The following is a 13,822-nucleotide window of genomic DNA, read 5'->3' as shown; positions in this document are numbered from 1 at the left end:
GGTAACCTACAAAACACCGACAGGTGGCTTCAGGCAGTCCCTTCAACCCGTTTGACAGCTCCCCAGAAACCTACCTAGACACGCTCTGGCCGAGTGACTCGTCACGTCCCCTCGTTGCTTGTTATTTCTGTCATGCTTGGCACAAGGTATTTATTATACATTACTGCTACATACTTCCAGGAATTCGACATGTCATTCTCCTAGACACTTGCACATAGGGAGAGGTCGTCCAAAGCGCTGCAGGTGCAAGCAGCCAGAAAAGCCACACATGGGCGCCATCCCACAGTCAGTTACTGTTTGCTTGCCTGCCTCCCCTCAGGCCAGTTCCCGGGAACCTCATGCAGGCCCTACCGCAGCTGTGTCGACATTTCGCGATCATCGAAATATCCGATGCGCCAATTTGCGGACGCAGTTAACCTGGGTCGCTTATGTGACTGGTCAGAATTGGTGTCCATGGCAAATGGCTCGCACAGTGGGCCGGGGCGGAGGCGTACACGAGGGGGGGCACCTACCGGGCAGATGAGGAAGTCGCGCGAGAGACGAAGGGAGGCATCTCGGATCTTGGATGGCAGTTGTGGGAGAAATTATGTGCAGGCTCCGAAGCACCTGAAAGGGCGGAGACGAGGGGTAGTATGATGGAACGCGCGGCCGCCTGGAGGCGTTGGTTATGGAGCATCATTTGGGTGAAGGGAAAGGAGGGAGGACGTCGAGAGTGCGAGCGGGGCACTCAGATTCGGGGGGTCGCCCCGGGGGTCAGTCGCCATGCCAGCCGACATCGGCGTGTCACAGCTCGATACCTCACTCATGACCGCGTTGATGCACGAGTATGCTCTGTGCAATGCCGGTCCACACACTCATCTTCGGCGTGCTGGTGCGTGTCAGGTCGTTGCCGGTGGTCCGCAAGTTGGCGACGGCGAGAAGCAGGCAGTCGAGGTGCACCGACTGCATCCGGCCAGCCTGCGCTCGCATCCAACGATCGGCGATGCCAATTGTGCCCAGGGATATGGCCTCCTGAGCCGCAAGTAAATGCCATCTCCCCTCCCCGTCGAATGCAGCCCCCGGTGCCCCATAGCGCGATTCGTCCATGGACAGGGCGTCGCAGACTCGCAAGCCGGGACGGCCCGCCCTTTCCGGGTCCCCTGCTGAGGCGCCGGCCGAAGTTCGGGCTACTGGCCAAGCCTTAACGTTGCTGGACCGCCGAGCAAGGAACCAACGCGATACGCTTTGTGCCAGCCAGGAGACGTGAGCCAGGACACAGGAGTCAAGCCCACCGTCAGTGCGACCTGACCGTCGATCAGTTCGTTGAAAACACCGGGATCAGATTCAAGTGGAATGAAATGCTTCCTGTAAAAAACCATCTTTGTCGCAGACAGCTCGCCGAGTTTCAGTGAATCTTGCGAGAAATGTAAGCGCGGAGCCGGGTTAAATCGCCAAGCAACCCACTCCACATCATCAAGTTGTGCCGAGATCGGGCTCGCAATCCGGTGTGGGGTGTGGCATGCTCCGAGGGTGGGCCAATGCGACGTTTCACACCGGGCGGCTTGAGTACTGTACAACACAAGCAGAAGGTGGCTGGCGGGCTGGTCTCGGCATCGTGAAAAGGCGCTGGCGCGTGCGAGCGTCGAGCGTGGCGATCCCTGTTTTCTTTTTTTTTTTTTTTTTTTTTTTATCGAGCGCACTTATCCTCTGCATCGCAGCGGATAAGTGGTCACGTGGGGCGCTAGCGATTTCGCCCGATAAGCAGAGCGGGGCTCGCAGCGGTGCGGGGTAGAGATCCACTTCTGGAACATTAAAAGAAAGACCGTCAACCCTACGGACGTGGCGGACCGTTTATATAAATCGAATGCATCCTCCAGGACCTCATACCGTTTAACCTTCTCGGAAACCGCGAAGAGAATCCCGAGATGCTCATCATCCCCATCACGGACCCCGTCCATAATGAGAGTGGCATCCAAAGGTTGGCTGAGCAGGTTGTCTGCGAAACCGAAGATATGGAACGTATGGGAGAAGGGGACATATTGAGGCTTTCGGTTCCGCCACAACCGCCGCTTAAGACCCTACTTATAACCCTGAACAATACACTCCATGAGGAAATGGTTCGTAAGCCCTTCATCCGAGGATGATCTGCTGCTAACGAGAAGCACAGCATAAGCCGATATCCCGGTGGGCGGGGGAGAGGGGATTTCAGATTAAGCCGGTTATCTCCAAAGGGCCAGTGATACTCTGGCTCCAGAGCGGTGTCCTCATCTGCGAAAGCGATAACATCACAATACTCATAGTCCTTCCAAGGCCTAAATCCAAACACGGTGGCGGAATCGTTGAACATGCCGAGGCAATCACCCTAGGCGAAGTCGAAGTCGAAGTCGGATCGCCGATCGGTGGCCCTCTGTTCAGCTCATCAGTGCATAAGTGTCACGTGGGCGATATCATCGTTCTGGAGGGGGGCGAGCGGCTCCTCGTGAGGGAAGGTACTGGGCTTCACGGCATTTGTATGTTCTGCGTTATGCACCGCACGGTGCCGAAGAGCACTGTCGAGGTGTAAGGTAACTATTCTGAAGTTGGCGACATAGCCTGATCCGCCCGAAATCCCATAAATTCGTCATTCCCTGACCAAACCGCGTCTGGCAAAACTCGGCCAAACGTAGTAGCATACCTCCACTGGTCATTCCCCGTGCTGTTCGGGGCGGCGCCTGTATCCTGTTCCCGAATACAGGCCATCTCCATACTGCTGCCTCCCATCACGCCGGTGCCCATCGCCTCCAAGCTGCTGATATACGTCATCGACAAAGGTGGTCCGTCCTGGAGGCCGGCCGGATCCACATAGCCACTCCTGCCGCCGGCACTGTTGTCCAGTGTCGCGGTACTCGAGACGTGGCCTGCGCGAGGAACTCCCGCTTGATATCCAACAAAGACTTGGCCAGGACTCTGCGTGCCATCCAAGCTAGCGTCAGCGGCGCCGGACTCGGAATCAACCGGCACGACGGGGCTGTTATGCAGTGCGGGCGCGGCTGTCGTCAGGACGTCGCCTGCACGATCGACCCCCGGTGATTGTGGGTGGTGAGGACCAGGGGTCGGACCCCGTCCGGCCACATTAGCGAGAACAGGAGACCTCGGGAAGCTACGTTGGTTTGCGTCCACTCTGGGGGTACTTTTCTCGTCATCCCTCGCCCTCTGGGGGTTGTTATCGGCCTGGACGAGTTTTTCGCATTCTGAAAGAGGCATCATCATGGCGAATGGTATCTCGGAGCTAAGCCATCCCTTAGCAAGGGCATCGAGTTCCGACAACGGGTCGGCTGCCGAAAACTCCTCGAGTTCAATAAGCCCGCAAATAGTAGCAAAGCTGGCGCTTAAGTCAGTAGATGAACACATCGTATATCAGCCGGACACTTACTCAAGTTTCATAGCTGTCAGAGCCCAGTAAACAAGCACAGCCGGATGAAAGAGCCGTGTATGACTTGGAACGCTTAGATCGACCGAGGCCAGTTCCTTGATAGCGGAAGATACAAACGCATCCTGCCGCTCCTGGCTCATATCACGTATAGTAGATGCTTTGAATTGCACCTCTACCGCATTTAGCGTCTGAAATCATTCTTAACATTGCATCGACTCACTCACCAACAAGTGCGTTCAACACAACTAATGCTTCCGCCCCTTTATCCTTCCGCAAGCCGTTTACGATCCTGCAAATCACAACGGGTACCGACTCCAATCGTTTCAGCTCTCCTTCGTGATCCGCGTTATCGGTCTGTGAATAATTTGGCTCTCGTTGGCGGTGGAGGTGTTGAACAAGGTGAGAGACAAAGCGGCACACGAACGCGGTAGTGGTTTGGTCCTTGTTGGCGGACTTAGCGCGACGCTCAGCGGCATCCGCCACTTTTTTGAGCGTGCTCATGAATTCCGTGCCATTGTCGTTTTGTTCATTCTGTTGACGTTGTCGATACTCCACCAAATCATTGAAATAATCCCCCGTGCTGCTGCTCCGATCGTCTGACAGCTGTTGTTTTATCACGGCGACACCTTCTTCCACCTTCGCCACGAAACTCACAACTAGCAAGGTGTCTTTCCAATCTTTCACGAGGTTCTTCACACCGGAGTGTGTGGCGACATTTTTGCGACGTCTTTTTCCAGGAAGCTGGTCGACGACTTGTCGCTCTGCAGCTGCAAAGTCGTTCAAGGCGTCAATATTTCTCTTTAGTGTCGCCTGCTCCTCCTTTAGTCCGCGTGTGAACTCCTGGCTGCCCTTGTCCTGCAACGTTTCGGACTTCTGCTTCCAACTTTCGAACTTCGCCTTACACCTCTGTAGCAGCTTCTCCAGAACATCATCTGACTGGGACTTCTCCTCGCATGAGATACCGCTCTGCGGCGAAGGAGGGAGATAGTCGCGACTGCTTCGTTAGGAGTGGACGGTTCAAGTAAGAATTAGGATGAATACACACTCAGTATATATCCATTTTCCAGGCCCAAATGACTTGAGGTGGAGATCGTCGATGATTCGGTCGAGTTCTTCCGCACTTGGCGCGTCGTTGCAGCAAGGTGCGAATTGAATGTAACTTTCGAGGCGCGTCTTTCCCCTCCAGAGAAGTTGGCAGACACGAACTCCCACGTACACTCTGTGCTGGTTGAAAGGTAAAGTGACATACTGAGAGCCTTGGACCAGCCTATCCGGCTCAAAACCTGGGTTGAAGGCCATGACAGTTTCCACGGTTGTGGCTCAGAAGTGACGCGCAGCGTCGCGTCCCCGACAGAGCAGGCTGAGACGGACGACCGGGCTCGCTCCAATGTGGGCTAGCGTTATCCGCGATCCCTGCCGACAAGCCTCAAGGCTTTGTCGGCAGGGGTTGTCACGCGGTTTCACTCCCTTGGCACTTCCAATGGTGACGACCCCGGACACTTCGAGTAGATCGGCAGATGAGGTGCACTGCCCCCCTTGCTTTTGAGCAAACGGGGCGATGGTTGCTGTCCGATGTATGAGTGTGCCAATTCTTCCAGCAGCACATGCACTTTGATGGCCGACGGGCTGAGAATCATCCCGCGCGCTCCCCGAAACAGAGCCACTTCCTACTCATGCAATCTCACCGGGGACCAAACAGTTCATCACCCAATTGGGTATATGTACATCTGGCAGGCCCTGCATGCGACTGTCCGTCTTCTCTTCAAGGCACTCCATATTCGTACCTCAACCCTTCTCCACGGGGGAGCCGGTCACGGTTACATCCATAAGTTGCTGGCCGCAGTCGGGTCAACCCCCTGATCTCTCCCTTGAGCACCCGTCGCCGGTTCCGACCACATACTGACTGATCCTCCCCCTCTCTTCCGGTCCTTGGGGTCTGCTCCTATGGGGGATGCGACATTCTCGAATTTATCAGTCATGGAATGCCTCGTCGCCCTGGAGCCTGTAGGGCACCGTGTTGTACTTCGCTTCCAGTTCCGTAAACAGGTCCTCGGGTGCCAGGCCAAACTTCCATCACTCACGCCCCCCACCAACCATTTCCACTCACGAGCCGCCAGCCTCGTGGACGGTCAACCTACATCGACGTGTCGTGTCAGCCCCGCGTTGGTTGGTCGCCGGCATGGAGGCGTGGGGCGCGTGGAGGGCGTGTGGAGGCACAGGGGAGAGGAATAACAATGGCCCAGTGAAGCATCAGCCCAAGCGGCGGGGCGCAGTGTTGCCGTGCAGGGTGCATGATTTTGTGCACTAAAGTGATTGCCCCAGTGCACGATAATAGGCACTTAAGTACGGTGTTGTTCACATCCCTCCGCCGACGCTTCGCCACCGCGGCGTGTAGTACCCCTGACTTGACCAAGATAGATATGTTGGCTTTCCTGGCTGCTTACATCGAGACGGGCCAAAGAAGATACGCTGTTTGTGTATCGTAATCGTTCCCTAAAGTACCCCGCTTGTAAGCCGTCTCTACACGATATCAAGGGGCGTTTGTCTATCCTCCAACCCTCCATAACACACAACCGCGGTCTGGCCAGTGACAACCCCCCCCCTCTCCCCGGCCATTTTCTCGATGTCTCTGAGCAATGCCACCCTACAAAACACCTCCAGAGATATGTCGGCGCCCTCCCTGTCCTTGTCATACCATCCCTGTGCCGCCTGCGGCGCCTCTCCCAGAGGTTGTCAGATAACGGCGGGCAGCGCGGGCGAAATATTAGCCAAACCCAGCAGCAGCCAGACGTACAAGGCAACCTAGAACGCAGGCTGAGGCAGCAATGCATTGCCCAAGGCTGGGTCATGCATTTGGTTAAGCCTGCAGGTGTGAACGAGTCAATGTTCCTCTACGTCCCTGAGACAGCAGGACTGCAGACCACAGCCGCGTCAAGAAGCGGGGTCAGAGGCTAAGGCTGACGACAGATCATAAAACTGTGATTTCTGAAATGACCAAGTAAACCAATAGGTGCACGGATCAGTGCTCCAAAAGGATGTCCCTAATAAGGCTGAGGTGCAGGAAAGGTAGTGCCATTCGGGTGTTTGTGAGGTTTCTTGGCCATGAAGCCCACCTCTCGATAGGAGGGTGCGAGCATAGTTCTCCGTAACGCTTGGCCCAATAAACTCTTGATGTGTAAAGCTGCAGGCAAGGGAGGAAGCGAACTGCAGTATGCCAAGGGTAGAATGCGCCGAATTAACTGATGGCGAGGCTATAGAAGGGGTACCGTTTACTAAGACGGGCTTACCGTTTGAAAGACGAGATGCGGGCCAAGGCTTTTGGAGAGATGCAGGTTCCTGCCGTGATTAGTTGTATTGCAGCCGGTGAAGAGCGTACCGCGATGCAGGCGCTGGCCGGCGTAGCTTGTACGAGTACTTAAACACTGATCAAGTCTAAGCTCCCCATCATCTTCAACATCGATCCTTCCATTCCCTCACCATATCCTCACGATCCTCTTCGGATTCCCCGATATGGCTGACTATACTGGGGATGTGCTTGCCGTACTCTTCAACCGTGCCCATAACCATGATATTGAGTTCACAGCATCGGCATACTGGCAGGCAATGATGCAGGCCAATTTCACACTGCGAGACGGCTACGCCGTTCTCTGCGAACAATCTCCTGACGAAAATGATAGGACGCGGATTGACCAGATCGTCTATCGTCTCACTCCCGACAGGCTATTGGGGCAGCTGTGCTTGGTTGAAGGCAAACGCAGGGGGGTTGGCAACGCACACATTATCGAGGCTGAAGATCGGGCGCTCAGGGGTGCCCGGAAGGCTCTCGAGCACAGCGGCCAGGAATTTGTGTTTGCCATGACACACTGGAGGACGCAGTTTAGAGTTTGGCAGCTCCGCGCCGGGACCGAAGAGCTGGAACCGATGGATGGAGGGTCCAGACAGCGGGGCCACCGCGACTCGTATCTCAAGATCGAAAAAACGGAACACAAGGCAATCTTCGACTACTTCATTGCGTCGGTCAAGGGCTTCAATGAGCAATCACAAGGACATTCCCAACTCAGCGCGGCTGAGCAGGCATCGGAGCTTACGGGCGAGGGAGTGGCACAGCACTGGCAGCAGCAGTCCTACGCAATGGCGGGCCCGAGTGGCTGGGACGCAGGGGTGCCTGTGGCGTCGACCGAACAGTTCGGAGGATACGCCGATGCGGATGCCGGAGGATATGCCGATGCGGGTGTCGGAGGATCCAGCACTGGGGCATCGGGGGCCAAGCCATGGGTGGAGGTCGAAGTCACCCTTGAAAAGCATCGCCTGTCCACAGATCTATGGGTTTTCAAGTATGGAAGCAAGGAACACAAGGTCCCTGTGGTTGAGTGGAAGCGAAACCAGTACAATGGAGGGAAGGTCTGGGTCTACCATGGGAAGAAGACGACTTACTACACTCCCAACAAACCAAAGTAAGTATATATCTTCGTTGCTAAAGGAGAGGAAACAAAGACTAACACCAACTAGTTAGTGCGATTCTCTCCAAGTGCAGGCATGCAACAGTGTAGGGCCGAACAGTTCGCCTTGCTGCGGTTTCCCGCGGTTCCCCTCGTTGCGTCTCCTTTCCCTCGTTGCCGTTCCTAGCAACCTCGAGATTGTTCACCACGGAATTGAAGAGCTATGCAGATTTCATGCTGGGAGCCCCTGAAGGACTGCGTCTACAACTACTCTCATATTTACCTCGGTAGTTCCTAGTCTAGCAAAATGTCGTTCATTGAGTGCCAGGGAGCCTTTCCTTTGCCCTCTCGAGCATCCCGCCAACTCCCTCCCTGATTTTTTGATTGGTCCACCTGTGAAGCGTGATGTTTCAGAATGTTGGTGCAAAAATAGTTACCCCGAGCCGAGAGCAACGAGGGCGTCACACTTTGTTCCAGCGCTAAAATTGCAGGCGTCGTTTCGTTCGTCAGTCGCGCGGCCCTTCGCTACGCTACGGGGCGCTTCCTTCCTCTCTCCTGCTCCTGGCAATTTTCCTGTCCCTCTCCGGAGGACAATCCGGATTAGAGTTGATACGGGAGAGACGAACCGGGTTCGTTGAATTCGCGCGGAGGGTTCTCTTCGGGGAGGTTGTGCGTGCGTGGGCGGCCGACGGGATTCCGTGCTAGCCGGGGACGTCCGCGAGGCCGGAGCGGAGACCCAGACGGAGGAGAAGGGCGCTTGCGAGGCCGTCCGCGGCGGGGGAGCTGTAGCGGTGTGTTTTGCAAGCCATCCACGTCACCTTCCAAATCCTCTTGCACCGGCGCTTGCACGGGGGCCGAATTTCCTCTGCTGGTCGTAGGCGCCTCATCATCAGAATTGCGGAATTGTTGCCGTCGAATCAAGCCGCTTAGTGGGGGGGTTTGGGAAGGCTGCTCGCCATGGCGTCGTTCCATGTGACGAACCTACTCCAGGATCCTATCCTATTAGGGTTCAGCTTCGTTGAAGGTAATCTCTCGAGGATGCTTAGGTTCGGTGCAGCCAAAGGGTGCACAACAATAGACTTGTCTCAACAGTAGGCTTGCGAGCTTGTAGCGAACTGTAGTTGTGATTGCTAACTGGAGAACTCCCAGAGCTCTCCAGAACGAGTGGCTATATACTAGCTATCTAAGGGTGCTCAGGGTGCTCACAGTTCCCTTAACGAGCAGAATGAGCACCTGCTCATTCCCTTGGCACGGCCCTTTATGAGCAACGGGACTGTTTCTTCATTGGCTGCGCGTTCGTACGCAATGATTGGACCGGGGTACTGCCAGCGTACCCCGCCGGCCGGCTGCATGCGGCCATAACCGTGACATTCCACTTGGTTCCGGGCAGCCGCCATTTCTGGGGTGTCTGTCGCAACTCGGCCGCCTTGGTGAAACATGCTAGCAAGAACGCCGCGTGTGAGGTTCTGACGAGGCGCGGGCGCGAGAGGTTGTGGTGTTGGCAGGGGTAGAGGCGGCGCAGGGCTCTCTTGCCCGATCATACGTAATGCTGTGATGCTGGCTCGTGATACATTATGCTGCGACAGTTTAGCTGAAACGAATGAACGATAGTAAGAAATGTTTTAAAGAAGCGTTTTACATGAAGCTTCTGTTTGTTCCGGCATTCCAAACACTGTGTAACAACCTTCCCATTACCGTGTGGTTGGTTGGGTTAGAGGGCGACCAATTGTGTATGCAAGATAAGAGCTCGACCAATTGATGGCCGATAAGAATAATCTCAAAACGTGTTGGACGTTATACGGGTTTAACGAATATTGGCACAGCGCAGGACACGGGGTTCATTGGGGTCAAAATTGAATGGGTTCAACTGATTGCTTGATTGATAATTTCCGCAGATTCGGAAGCACCCCTTTTCTCTGTGTGTCACGGGCACAGCCCGTTCCATATACGGGTTAGGGTTGTAGTTAGTCAGGGTCAGGGTTGCAGGGCAGGACCCCTGGTAGTGGGGTCCTGCTAGTGTGGTCTGTGCGCGGCCCACACAGACAGGGTTTTCCCTGGGCGCGCCGCGCCTCCTACATTCGGTTGCTCGTGCAACCACACAATATACCAGAGATCCCCTACCACGGCGATTCCACCCGTGATACTGTGCCCAATTCGGGTCCGGTGCCTGAGGCTTACCAAGGTGGCCTGAGGCAGCCTGATTACTCATCCTTTCCAACAAAACGGACCCGCAATTGTTTTTGATTTTTGCATAAGTAACTAACTAACTAACTAGTTAACTAGTTAGTTAGTTAGTAATTTCCAAAACAAACAAACAAACAAACAAACAATTTATTCCGCCCGGCGGGTTTAACCCGAAAGGGCAACTAATACTAACTCAACCATACATTTCCAAAGATATGCCTTGATCTCCTTAAAGCCCATGCAAGTCCATTCTAGCGTGTTCGCTCCGTTCTACCATTCTTCTTCGGATTCTCGTGGGTTGGTAGGATTAGTAGTGGGCTGGCTTGAAGGCGATTCTCCAAGTGTTCAACGTCCTATTTTCGGCGGCTAGAAACCAATATTTTAGTTCAGGAACGTCCTTGAATTTCGGCCCCAAAAGTCCCAAAGCTTGCGTTGATCGAAAGCTCTCGCAAAGCCCTATCTAGCCACACCACGTGCACCGACGCGCAATCCGCAGCGCGGCCGCAGTAGGCGTGGAAAGAAGGGCGATCCGGGACACGCAGTGGCCCTGGAAATCTCTATCGCCCACGCACGGACCCACGAGCTACCCGACCCACCCACAGTTACCCAGACGACCACGCCCCCCTGAACCCCTGAGTGGAGGCGGGATGGCCGGCCCTACTGCCCCAGTCCAAAGGGGAAGAAGTGGGCTAGAGCAGTCCCGACACTTGCCCCCCACCCCGCCCCTCTCACCCCCACCCTCCGACATAGAGGTTATCAAGAAGATGGTTGACGAGCTGGTGGGACTAGCAGACCCCGAGAAGAAAGGGACAGCCAGAGGCATGGGACAGGACCTGCTAGCAGCCGTCCGGAAGGTGCACAACGCGTCTCAGTCACAGACTGGAAACATCTCGCTTGCCAACCTCCGCAAGGTGGTGGCCGAGGAAATGAAGGCAGCCGTCAACGGAACCGGAGCCCAGGACAGAGGATCCTGGGCCGCAGTGGCCGCTCATGGAGCTGCCCCCTCTCAGCCGCAGCCTAACACGCCGACAAAGATAGTGCCGACCCGCATAAACAAGGAGATTCTAGTCAGAGGCAGAGGAATGCCAGCCGATCTCGCCAAACGCACCCCGCAAGAAACCATCCAGGCCATCAACCGGGTGTCTATCAAGAAGGGAGCAGTTGCGGCCCGAAGGCTCCCCAGCGGCGATACAATCATCACATTCCAGAACGCAGGCGCGAGAGATTGGCACTCGATGAACACCAACTGGATCAAGGAGGCTTTCGGAGAGCAGGCCGAGGAGAGCAAGAGAACCTTTGCAGTCCTGCTAAAGGGCGTGTGGAAGAAGGACCTCCAGGGGGTCACCGAGGAGGAATTCGGGAAACAAACAGGCCTCCACACAGTCGATAAAGTGAAGTTCAGAGTGCCGAGACACAGGGAGGCGACCCGGGCAACAGTGCTGGTTGCTTTAACCTCCCAGGAGGAAGCACGCAAGGCGTGCGACGAGGGAGTGATCTGGAAGGCTCAACTACTGAACTGCGAGCCTTACTGGGCTGCCCTCAGCCCAACACAGTGCTACAAGTGCTGGAAGTGGGGACACACACAACATCATACAGTCCCGATGGAGGGGTCTACAGTCTTGTTGAAGACAGCATCGCAGAACCCGGCCAGGATGACGACGTTACCCAGCCACCACGCGAACATCCCGGGATACGCACTTCATCCCCTATCACCCGCGGAACAGCGCCCGAGCCGCAGGCTCGCCTGCATCGCGCAGGCTCTCAATCACGACAGGCTCACTTACGAACAATCCAGCGCCCAAAGCCTCTGCATTCTTCGGTTGTTCCAGACAATCGAGGAGAGCAGTGCGAGGATGGTTCTGTGGTGCCGCCACGAGCACAGGAGGCTCGGGGAACTGCCGAGCCATCCATACAGCCGCCCACCAGCCACGTCGGCGCCAAGCGTCAGCGCGACCTCGGCCGTCGTCCCCATCACGATAGCGATGATGGGGAGAACTACTCTCCTGGTGTGTACAGCGACACCGAACACAGCGAGTATGGTGCTGTCCAGCCACCACGACGCAAGCGCCGTAGGGTGAGCGCTGCAACCCATACAGCCGGAGGAACAGCCCGTCAGCAGCAGACACGTACGTACTCCGGCAACTCCCAATCGCTAGAGGCTCAGAGATCGTCCCAACGCCCAAAGCGCCGGCACGGGCGCGGCATTCGCAACCCGCCATCGTTGCAAGGCTCCGCCTCGGAAAGGGAAGGTGAGGCGGACGGAGCCCCGGACGCAAAGTTCGACGCAAAGTTCGACGAATGGCCGCTTAGAAACGCGGTCCTGAAGCGGGTTGCAGTGGACGGTGCGCCGGCTACTTTCATGCTACAGTTCACCTGGGGTCCATGCGCAGAACATGCAGGGGGCCACCATGGAACGGAGAATCAGGCCGCCGTTTCCTCCGCGAAGAGGCACCGCTCGGCGGGACAGAAGAGCAAAGGGTCCACGAAGGACAAGGACAAGCCGGCTTCAACGTCGAGGAGGGCGAGATACACTCCAGAGGATGACGCGAAGATCCGTCAGTTAAAGGGCCAGGGACTGTCTTGGATCGCGATTGCCAAGCATTTCCCGGGGCGGAGTGCCGGGGCCATTGAGGTAAGGTATCACACCAAGCTCAAAACCGCCGATCCCTCTCCAAGCGGGTCTCTACAATGGTCTAATCGCTCTCGGACGCTCTCCCCAGTGGTTGGCGACGACAGCGGGGAGGAAGAGTTCCCGGTAGAGGAGATCTGTGGCGATAGGGGGTTGGAGGATCGTGATGCTATTGAGAAAGAGTGGGGGGTAGCGAAGATTTGGAAACACAAGGGATTAGCTGACGGTGGCTGGAAAGTGCTTGTGGAGTGGGACAACGGCGAGAGGACATGGGAGCCTTACGAGAACATGGCGGATACGGAAGCGCTTGACAAGTATGAGCGCCTTACGGGCTGGGTTGGAATATGTAGATTTGTCTGAGATGTAAATCCTATGGCTCACGGCCTCCTCTGCCAGTGGAGCTGATGGGGCGTGTTGACACCACCACGCGGCGGGTCACGCCGACGTCGCGCCGTCTGTTCCTACTAGCACTGTGGGTCAACATGTCAGAACCGCTAGGCCAGATGCTGTCGGAAGGGAGGGGAAGCTAGTGATGCGGCACAGTTCTTAGGGCTCTTCCAGAAACTCGGGAGCGGGGAGATACCAGGGCGTGCCGCCGCTCGAGGTATCGCCGGCGGTGGCAGTTGACGTGGCCATCTCAAAGTCGATGAGCACAGCGCCGCGCTGGGGCGAATACGTGATGTTGGCGGGCTTGATGTCGTTGTTTACGATGTGTTTCACAGTGGAGGTGGAACATCAAGCAGTAGTTCTCCTTTAACATTCGAGTGCCCAACCTCGTAGGCTTCAAATGTTGGCCATAAGCACGACATTGGCACAATGAGTGGCAGGATTGAGGAAAGAGGCGTTCTCTTTGGACCGTAATGCCCAAAGGCTCGTTGTTGCATGCGCCGCCTCAAATGTGGACCCGCCGGGACGACTCCCACTGGAGCTCCACACTACCGGAGCCCCACATTGCCGTGCGATGGTTGCTGCTGACAGCGTTGCTGGGTGAGCAAAGGGGTGGCGGTCCACGTTGCAGACCCACCGCCAGCGGAAGCCAATAGGTACACGGGTACCCGTGGATTTAAAGGTACACGGGTCCCGTGGCGATGACTAAGCCTGCTTCTACGTCTCCTTTTCGGGCATGACGAGTTCCCGAAAGGCGCGAAAGATCCTAATCAATAATGTATTGTCTTTGGC

General features: G+C 56.0%; 4 protein-coding genes across 4 annotated transcripts; 2 read left to right on the top strand and 2 right to left on the bottom strand.

The window, feature by feature from the left end:
* Positions 1–2,436: 2,436 nt before the first annotated feature.
* F5144DRAFT_252663 (uncharacterized protein) lies at positions 2,437–4,735 on the bottom strand. Its single transcript, XM_066783463.1, has 4 exons — positions 4,437–4,735; positions 3,616–4,385; positions 3,392–3,563; positions 2,437–3,340 (listed from the first exon to the last, which is right to left on the bottom strand). Exons 1-4 carry the CDS (start codon positions 4,688–4,690, stop codon positions 2,548–2,550), a joined length of 1,989 nt encoding a protein of 662 aa, XP_066643618.1. The 5' UTR covers positions 4,691–4,735; the 3' UTR covers positions 2,437–2,547.
* A 2,166-nt stretch (positions 4,736–6,901) lies between these two features.
* On the top strand, positions 6,902–7,321 carry F5144DRAFT_650552 (uncharacterized protein; the record flags this gene model as incomplete). The annotated part of the gene is made up of 1 exon (XM_066793005.1): positions 6,902–7,321. A coding segment is annotated over one exon (420 nt), but the record flags the coding sequence as incomplete, so codon positions are not given.
* Positions 7,322–8,429: 1,108 nt separating this feature from the next.
* On the bottom strand, positions 8,430–8,891 carry F5144DRAFT_574177 (uncharacterized protein; the record flags this gene model as incomplete). The annotated part of the gene is made up of 1 exon (XM_066789004.1): positions 8,430–8,891. The coding sequence occupies exon 1, from the start codon at positions 8,800–8,802 to the stop codon at positions 8,431–8,433; it is 372 nt and encodes a 123-aa protein (XP_066643616.1). The 5' UTR covers positions 8,803–8,891.
* A 3,407-nt stretch (positions 8,892–12,298) lies between these two features.
* F5144DRAFT_488830 (uncharacterized protein) lies at positions 12,299–13,003 on the top strand (the record flags this gene model as incomplete). The annotated part of the gene is made up of 2 exons (XM_066785684.1): positions 12,299–12,693; positions 12,793–13,003. Coding segments are annotated over 2 exons (606 nt in total), but the record flags the coding sequence as incomplete, so codon positions are not given.
* Between the last annotated feature and the right edge of the window lie 819 nt (positions 13,004–13,822).

This window comes from Chaetomium tenue, assembly GCF_020726465.1.
Source record: "Chaetomium tenue strain MPI-SDFR-AT-0079 chromosome Unknown F5144scaffold_4, whole genome shotgun sequence".
Taxonomy (NCBI): domain Eukaryota; kingdom Fungi; phylum Ascomycota; class Sordariomycetes; order Sordariales; family Chaetomiaceae; genus Chaetomium; species Chaetomium tenue.
Note: the sequence above shows the minus strand (reverse complement) of the source record. Positions and strands in the feature narration are given on the sequence as shown.